General features: G+C 45.8%; 1 protein-coding gene across 4 annotated transcripts in view; it reads left to right on the top strand.

Moving 5' to 3' along the window:
• The first annotated feature begins 470 nt into the window (after positions 1-470).
• CAMTA1 (calmodulin binding transcription activator 1) overlaps positions 471-9,537 on the top strand; it is a 237,269-nt gene continuing 228,202 nt past the window's right edge. For all 4 annotated transcript variants that reach the window (XM_053997329.1, XM_053997330.1, XM_053997327.1 and 1 more), the window contains exons 1-2: positions 471-582; positions 3,233-3,326. In XM_053997329.1, coding sequence (XP_053853304.1) covers positions 3,260-3,326 — 67 coding nt within the window. In that variant the 5' untranslated portion in view covers positions 471-582; positions 3,233-3,259. The remainder of the gene's footprint in view (positions 583-3,232; positions 3,327-9,537) is intronic.

Here is a 9,537-nt window from a genome sequence, read left to right as displayed (position 1 = left end):
CGCTCCGTACCCCAGCGGCGGCTGTGGCGGTGTCGTGGGTGCCCGAGGACTCCGTCCGACCCGCTCCCGGGGGATAGCGGGAGGGAGGGCGATCGCCGGTGCCCGTCCCCGGTTCCTCTCCCGGTGCCCGTCTCGGTGCCGCAGGGCCCTCGGTACCTGCCTAAAGGGCAGTCGCTCACTCCGGTCATTGACGGGACCTGTAGGTGCAGACGCTGCCACGAGGCCTCTCTCCCCGGTAACAAGAGGGCGATTTCCGTGCTGTCACCATCGAGTCGCTATTCCGTGAGCGATTCCCGGCTCCGGCGGGGCTGGCGGAGGGCAGCGGGGAAGTCCGGCAGCCCGGTAAAGCGGAGGGTCCCGGGGCAGATCTGCCTGCACGGCGCCCGAAGGCGAGCACAGCTGAGCTCAGCGATGTCAGACCCACGGGCACAGCGCGGCTGGCAAGGGCACACCGTGGGCAGAGCGTGTGCTCGTTTGTCACCAGTAGATCTGGAACAGTTTCCCTTGGATCAATAACGCTGCTTTGGCTTTTGGCGTAGAGAACACGGCCCTGGGGTTCACGCTGTGCTGCCCTCCCTGATGGTGGGTTAACTCCCCAGGCCCGGCCAGTACCGAAATGGAAGGGAAATGCCCCTAAAGTGTGCAGAGCTCGGAGATTTTAGCAAAAAAGGGCTGCCCAGCTGGTCTGCTAACGTGAGCCTCGTTTAAAGTGTGCTGGTGGACAGACTGGGTATTAATGCTAACGTTGTCAGGAAGAAAAATAAGGCCTTTCCTGCTCATGTATGGATGTTGCCCAGTGGCTGGATCTGATAAGTGTGTGGGGATGCTGGAATGGTTTTTGGGTACTGCTGTCTGTAAAGACCAGTGTTTGAAAGACCACTAAGCAGCCCAGTGTGAAGCTGGAACTAAATTCCCATTTCAAAACTCAGCTAGTCTGCTTTGGATGTTATCTTCATGTCACTTTTATTTAAAACCAGGAACATTTTAATATTTAATAAGTTTTTTTTTTTCCTCTACGAGGGTAGTTAACAAGGAAGTATTGATTGTGTTATAGCAGTTCCCCTGCACTCCTGGTGAGTGAGGTGCAATGCTTGGAACAAGAGGTGCACAAAAGCTCCCTTTCTGAAAACCATGCAGACATGGGTCTGTTCTGCAGGGAAGCACCTCTAGCACTGCTCTTCGTCAATGAACCCACCTGCTAGACAGGTTTTTTTTTTTTCCACGTGGTTTAGGAGTCATTGAGTCTGTGCAAGAATGCAAAGGAGATTAGAGTTGTGAGGATGCCAGTTGCCGTGGCAACGCTATTTCCCATGGATTTTGGTCCTGTCATAATTATGCTCTTTTTCTAACTGATTTGGGAGCTCTGTGATCCTTGGGGATGATTAGTGACAGAGTTACAGGGGATCCTTCCCCTCACCAGATTGATCTGACGCTTTCCTAAAAGACCCAGCTGCTTGTTGCCAACGCTGGCTGCTGTTCCCTTGCATCACAGATGATTCAGGGGAATTTTCTGGGAACGTTCCACAGGTGTCACATCTTGGCAGGGAAATATAGGAAGAGAGAAATACGAGTTTAGGGAGCTAAATATGAACTGTGCTTTCTAAGGATGTAGAGAGAGCTCTTTAAAACCCTGCATTATAACAGAGGAAATGTAACATCTATGGCAAAAAGCTATCTGATGGGAAAAAGAAAAAGGAAGAAAAGAAAGAAAAGTACTTGTTTGTGCTTTACTGACTTGCCAAGGTTTGGCTTGGGGTACAATATTCCTCTTCCCACATTGGTACTTGCAGGTGGAAGCTTTGTGGTGCTGTGTGGGGCACAGTCCCTGCAGCAAGAGAAGCAGTCCCCAGGACTCAGGTCCTGGGTTTAGCTGGGCATGTGTTGTGACACTGTGGCTGCTGCTTCAGTGCTCTGTAGTAAGCTCTGAGTAGCCTTACTAGTGGTGATTCACCTCTGCTGTGGTAGAGCCAAAGATACCAGAGACCACCATCATGGAATCTCCCCTTGCAAGTGGGCTTCATGGAGCTGCCCTCCCTGTCCCTGAGGGTGGCAGGGGACACTGTGAGGGGCCCAGTGTAGCAGATTCTCTCAGGGACTGTGATCATGGTCTCAGCGCTGGGAACCTGTCCCCTTGCAGAGTGGGTTTGGTAATATTAACTTTAGTTCCATCGCAGTTCAATGGAGGGAAAAACTAGAAAGTGCCATAAATTCAGCTGAGCTTGTCAAAGCTGTCAAATTACCCCCTGACAAAGCTCCTGCCTGTAATGACTACACCATCAGCTGGAGGGGATGTCTGTGATGGGGTGACAGTGCCGGGGCTCAGCACCGTTACACTTGTGATGTACTGTCATCGGGGGCTCCTGGGTGCCACTCGAGGGTGATGCTCTGAGCAGAGTTAGTTTTTAAAAAAATACCTAAAAATCTAAGGGTGTAGACCAGCATCCGGCCCTCTGTTCTCAGCCAGAGTAATGCTGACTGCTAAATTCTAGTAAAGGTCTTTCTTGGCCCCATTTGTTAGTATTAGGAGTCCAGAGAGATAATGTCTTTGCACGTATAAAAGGTGCTATTGATTTCCTGTTACTGCTGTCCTGAAATGTGCAAAGGGTGTCTATGGAGCAGTGACAATCCTCCATCACTAGCTTTATGGGAAAAGAATGCTTATTGAATCTCTTCCCATAAAATATAATCTCTTTCTCCCTTCCAGAATTTGCTGGCCCCTGTGGGAGTCCCTTATGTTATGTCTTTGAGAAAATTGATTTTTTTTTTTTTGTCTCTGCTTTGTACACTTGTGTTTAGTCTTATTTTTAATTTGGCTCATGTGATGTGAAGGCTTCCCTAACATTAAACATGCTTTCTCAGTCTTGTATTGCTTCTCTTTCATATAGATTAATACTTTCAGAATGTTTTAAAGTAAAATAAAGATATTTGTCTGGCACAAGTCTCTCTTGTTGTTGTGGGAATTTTTTTAGTTTGAGCGAGTCATTGCCCTGCTCCTTCTCTCCAGACAGGGCTGAGGCACTGGCAGCTTTTCAGGTAAATTTGTGGTAAGTTTCTAGAGTGAGCACACACTGATTGATCATGGCTGAATGACACCATAGCCCAGAGCACAACTTGCAATGTTGTCTGCTCAAGGAGCAAGGTGGTCTTTGAACTTTAACAGTGGCAAAAATACTGTCAGATTTGTCCTTTCCTCTGTGTAGCAATTGACTGACTATGGGATTTTTCCTTTCAGGGAGGAAACGGCAACATGAATTCATAGATGATGAGTAGGATGCCAAAGCCAGAGATGACAGTGCTCTTGAAGAAATGCTGGGTAGAACAAAAAGGTAAAAGGAACAGCTAATTGAGTGCATTTCAGAGCCTGTGGGACTTTGTGGGGTACCTTTCCTCACGAGGCAAGTGGCACACCCCCTCAAACCGGAGCTCAGTGTTCTGAATTCCCTCCTCCTCTGTTTTGCATGAAGTCCCAGTGCCACCTCTCACTCCTGGCCTGCTCTCTCTTTGCTCGGGTTTCCCCCAAAGTTGTATCATTATGTATCTAAACCCCACTCAACTCATCCTTTCCACCCTGCTCCTGCATGTGTGCCCTGGCAGGTGCAGCAGTTCTCCCTGCCCCACCAGCCTAGCAGTTACTCCACGCCTCTGCTGCCGTGGTTGTGCTGAGGGCAAAAACAGAAATGAGAGCTGCACTGGACCAGTCCATTTGCAGCCAGTGTCATGCTCCAGAGGGTTGGTCAGTCAGCCATGGCCTGTCCTGCTGTGGCCGTGGCCCCGGCAGGTGCACACGGCTGCAGTGTTGGGAGTGTTCTACAAACAGGTGACACTGACAGGGCTGAATCGCTTTCTGCTGCTCTGATGCCTTTTACTGCATTTTGTGATAATGCTGTTGAGATGCCCAGAGGAAACACTTCTTATTGGCTCTTTCATTCTGTGAAATTCTCTCTGTAATGGAGGCGTGATAGTCTTCCTGGGGACTTGGGGAGGTAAGAGGCAGATTTAGTCATACCTGCAGAGCACCATGCACTAGAAAGGCCTTGTTATGCTCATCCAGTGGCAGCAGAAGTGGCTGAAGCAACTGATGAAGAGCAAGAAAATCTTCATTAGTCATGTAGCTTTCCTTGGGGTATTTTCATGCTTGTTTGTGCAGGCTGACTTAAGTCCCCCAAAAGTCAGAAGCAAATGTTCTCCTTGCAAATGTTCCAGGTTTGCAGTGATGATCTGCCTGTTGCCCCTGCCTCTCGTCTCTCTCCAGCAGCAGCTGTGTGGGACACAGGGTGTTTCTGGGGCAAGCAGAGGATCTTGTCAGTACTGTGTAATGGGTTGATATATATACATAAAAGTTTCTGCTGGAAATGTTGTTTTCAAAACAGCAATCAGGGAGGAATTACCTGTAGTTCAGGTGTTCATGCCATTTGGCCAGCCAGAGCTCTTAGGCTTGGAGCCTTCCAGCCCGATATGACAAGAGCCTGTCATGGACAGAGCTCTTTGCTCTGCCTGTGTTCAAAATATCTGCTGAATATACTCTGAAACGCTGATTGACTTTTTTGGAATGGTCCTAATTTGTATAAGCTGTTGTACAGTTCAAATCCATTATTATATAATTTTTAGTTTAATAGCACCAGAGATGAGAATTTAAGGATACTAAAAGTAGTAATTAGCAAGTTTCTGTTATTGTCAATCCATATTTTGGGAGATTTGATAGTTTTGTTAGTTCTTTTTCTGCATATGTGTATGTGAAGGCTGTTGATACATTTTTCAGCTATTTCCATAAACTTGGATGTGAATCTGTTATACTCCTTGGGTTTCAAAATTCTTCATCATCAGTCTGGAGAGCTTTGAGTTTGTAAAACTGGAGAACAGCCAGTGCTGGCAGGACCTGTGTCCCTACAGGAGTGCTGGTTCCCCAAAACCAGGTCGTGTAGCCATTCCTTATTCCTCCTGGTCCCTGGCTGGGGCCCTGGTGCCCAGCCAGCACAGAGCAGTGGTGGCTACAGCACCCACAAGGCTGGGTGAAATGTGGAACCGGGAGGCTTTTCAATATTTGCCACAGTTTTGAGAGCTCAATAGATGTGTTATTTTACTGCTCATGCTGCTAAACATTGGCTCAGGGCAGTTGCATGGTGCTGGTGCTTTAAGGTGGCCAGTGGCCACTAGCTGTGCTCAGCACTGCCGTTGCCAGCTCCAGCATTGCAACACGTGCTGTCCACTCAGCAGTGGCTGGAAAGCTCCGAAAGGACCAGATTTGGCATCAGCACAATCACTTCTGCAGGCATTGTGCTTCAGGCGCTGCCAAGTCCCCGCTGCTTCTGCTTCCTTCCAGCACGTGGTATTTGGTGTGACCCTGGGGACAGACAGTAGCCTGCTGGGCTAGCTTGTGGTTTTTTGGTTTTTCCCTCAGTCGTGTCAGCATTCAGGTTTTCAGTTGCAGGAGAGCGATGGGCAATATCTGTTCTGATCTGCTGTTTGTCCTGCAAACGCTGGCATCAGTGAGCACTGGCAACAGTGGAAGGTGGTGGGTGTCACCTCTCTGGTGACACGGGCTGACAGATAGAGCTCTTGAGTGAGGGAGCCTGTCTAAGGGAGAGTCACATTGTTTGGGTCCTGTAGCCTCAATGCTGATGCAAGTTCTCTTACTGAGGTGGAGCTTTTCAGAGCACCTGACTGTTGGTGTTTAGCCCACGTCTCGCAAGCAGTCAGAAGAGAAATGTGAATCACTCCGTATCCTTTGATCTGAAAGTTCAGTGCTAGTCCTCTCCTGTGATTTCTTAGCCACTGTATTTGAAGCTCTTGCTCTCAGAGTTAGAGGCAAGGCAGGAGGAGGAGATGCACGTAGAATTCCTCCAACTTTGAAATACTTGACTTGAGATAGAATATTGCATGGACCCACCAAGGCATTTTAGCAAGGCCATGCCATGTATCAGTGTTACTAGACTCTTGGGGCTGGAAGGGTTGCTAGAAGTTGGGGCTCCAAGGTTTTGTGATTTTGTCTGTGAGGTTTTATTTGGTTTGCTTTAGGTTTTTCCCCAAGAAATTGTGAATGTTTTTGAATAGTACCGTTAGTTCCTCAGATGAGCTATGAACAACCTTTCCAGATACTTGCTCTCAACAAACTTGCTATAAACCATGTAAGTGCTTTTGTGCAGATAAATTTTAGTGTCACTACTAAGAACATAAATTGGAATTTTGATTGTGATCAAAATTGGCAAAGTTTGGTCATGTGGAGCAGGTTTTACAGCGTGTGTGACAGGCTGTTGATGGACATAAGCACAGATCCAGGAGAAGATCCTGGGCTTCCTGTAAATATTCAGGTGAAGTTATGCTAACTTACTGTATATTGTTTCCCTGGCAGAGATGGCCCTTTAGATAAATGTTAAATAAACATTAAATACAGACTGACACTGTCAAAAGGAGGATACAGCTCACTTAACACTGAAAGTGGCATTTCATAGAGACCTTTTGCAATTTGTAGTTCAATAAAAACGGTAATCTGTGTAGAAATATTCTGTGCTTGCCTATTCTGTCCTTGTCTGCCAGTGCTGACAGGATTGTGTTCCTGGCTTTACCTTCGTGGTGTCCCAGGCTGAAAAACTTCATATTTCACACTCCCGAGTTCTATAAATAATTGATGTGCCTGTCTTAGCAACTGAGGATCAGCAGCAAATTGCATTATTCTGGAGTAATAGGGGTTTTCTGCATTCTATACTCCTTTTCATCTTAATTTTCACTTCACTACTGAGAGCAAGGAACTGATTTACTCCACTTCAGGAGAAAAAGTATTATTGCACTGGTATTACTGTTCCAGTCCTTCAGGGGAGGAAGTTCAGGGGAAAGCCAGAACTCACAAATGAACCCATCTCAGTGAAAACGAGTTATTTCTGTGTATTTTCTGCAGCTACTGTTTGGATATATTTCTCATTCTGTACAACTCTCATGGGTCACATGGGAAAGAATAGTTTTAAAGGTTAGATGAGGTCTAGGCAGACCTAGACAAAACCTGCTCTGTGGCTAAAACTAGTGAGAAAATATTAATCCAATAATTTTTGCTTATAAGAAGTGTTGTGTACCCTTGCTGGCAGAGCAGAAGGGTTTGTGTGATAAGGCACTGTTGGGCCACCCCGAGAGAACTGGAGCAGCTGCTCTGCCATGGTGCCATTGGGAGCAAAGCATGAGTAACTCTAGTTTGTAACACTGGGATTACTTTTCTATTTGTTTTACCTATCATAAATAATGATAGGAAAAGTCAGGGAAGTTCCTTCTCATTGTGGATTTATAACAGGGCAGAGCCCAAACGGCATGGAGTCCTTTAAAGATTTGGGATAATGCTTTCAGCAATGATGCTTTTTAATTGAAAGCTTGAGTGCTCTGTGTGTTAATGATGCTCCCTGAGGGAATCACAGGACAGACTTGCTTCACAAGTGCAAGGATGGGTTTTTGGGCAATGGGCAGTAATGGGGTGGTGCTGTCTGAGCAAACTGACTCAGGTAAATTTGAATCTGCCTCTGGCTTCTACTTCTGGAATCCATGTAATTTTGAGCACCTTCTGCCTGTTACCATCACCAGTTCTACTTCCTTTGGTTCTCCTGTTCTTCCTTTGTTGTCTTCCATTACTCATTGTTCTGTTCTCAGTGCCTGAGGCTGGCAGTTTCATACCTTGGTGACTGGTTTGGCTCCCAGATCCCTATTTATTCAGTTAAGGTAGACAGCACTCCACTTCTAGAGGAGTTGGAAAAGGTACTTGTTTAAAAGCAGGAACACAACTTTAGGAGTATAACTTCAGGGATCTTAAACACCCTTCATGATTCGTTCCAGCTCTGCCTAGAGATCCAATCCCAAACTCACTCGTGCTGAGCTGGGAGCTGTGCATCCACTGCAGAGCCAGCACTGCATGATGGCTTCTGGCACTGAGAGTTTGCAGGACTTACACTTTATCCCTGGGAAGAAGGGTTAGGGTGTGGGGTAAGCCATTCTCAGAGAGCAGCATGCTATACAGCTTATTACAGGAGGATGAGAGCTTAAAAGAAATTAAAAAACTATTCCTTCCATGACCCTCATTGAAGACTGCACTAAAATTCCAACCAAGGCCACGCATGACAATCATATTTTCTCCTTACACAGAACAACTCGATTGTCTTATTAGAACAGAAAGCAAAGAGAAATGTCCTGGATGTAGTGTAGGAAATTGTCTTTACTAAATCTAGCCCAGCGTATATGAGCACTATATATATTATTTGATTTTGCCAGAATTACATAAACATGGGGGAAAATTGTTAATGTAAGTTGACTACCAGGGTAAATCACAGCCTAATTATTCTTTTTTTTTCCTGGCTAAAATTAGAATTTGATATAGTGGTCAATAGACATTTTCTTTAATTTTTGAGACATAATTTCTAATAGCTAATCCAAATGAATTGGAGAAAGTTGCTGCAGAATTGAAAAAATAAATTATCTGAATTTTATGGTGACTTACTGGTAAATCCCCTTAGTTGGAAGCTTTAATTTACCTCATATTTCATTTTTTTTTCTCCTCTAACTGGCTTATGGGTGTATATTAGGGCAAAATGATTGTTACTTTCTTAGTGCCACTGGGGTGCTGGGAGCAAAGTGAAGGCAGACCCCAGGCTGTCTCACAGAGAGCAAAAGCCAAGGACTACAGGGGCAGTGTGAAGGGCATGGTGGGACAGCTGCTCCCTGGCACTGCTGTCTGCAGCAAAGGCTGGCCCTTGGCACCTGTGTCTGTCCTTCTGGAGCTGTGTGACACTATACTGGAATGACTGAGGCTCCAGCACTGCAACACCCTCAGTTTCCCATCTGGAGCTAGTGCCTCTGTAGAGCATCTGTTGTTGGTCCTGTTCTTGGTTAAACAGGTAAATGCTCTGTTTTGTCTTGAGGCTACTGGTTTAAATATCCACAAACTCTTTATGGGGCTTTGCACAGTAAAACCATCTTTCCTCAGAGAGTCCATTAAAGGAGCTGGGACTTTGGAGTTGTACTTCATTTTAGCCTGGGGTGTATATCCTGTAGCCAGCAGAGTTTAACTAGAGGTGATTTGAGTGTAGTCTTTGTATTTCTGAGGGAAACAAATAGGCTCAGAACTGCAGAAGGAACAGCAAGAACGATGGATCCAAAGCCCATAGTGTAGAAGGTGACTGAGCTCGACCTCCTGCTAGGGAAGTATGTGCTTTTGTCCATTCTGAGTCTGGTATCCTTAGTTCCTGGTAATGTATATTCTCTTCAACTTCCCCACATAAAATTGGACAAGTTACTTGGATGGTGGAGCGTTAGGTGGAGTATACTTATTTGGAGAACTTTTTGGAAGAAGTGCATGTTTTGGAATATTTACCTGTATTTGCTAAACCTAAGAATTGGCAGTTGTACATCACAAATGCAGTGATATGTTGTAACAGTGGGTTTGTCCACACACATTGCCTTGGTTAAGTCTTGGGTTTATTCCTAGAAGAAACACCTTTAGATTCTGTACATGGAGAGAGTAAAGGGCAAAACCATTTCATTTCTATCACATGAAGTTTTTCTAATCAT

This window comes from Vidua macroura, chromosome 23 (assembly GCF_024509145.1).
Source record: "Vidua macroura isolate BioBank_ID:100142 chromosome 23, ASM2450914v1, whole genome shotgun sequence".
Lineage (NCBI taxonomy): Eukaryota > Metazoa > Chordata > Aves > Passeriformes > Viduidae > Vidua > Vidua macroura.
The sequence above is the reverse complement of the archived record's forward strand: the minus strand, read 5'-3'. Positions and strand labels throughout refer to the sequence as shown.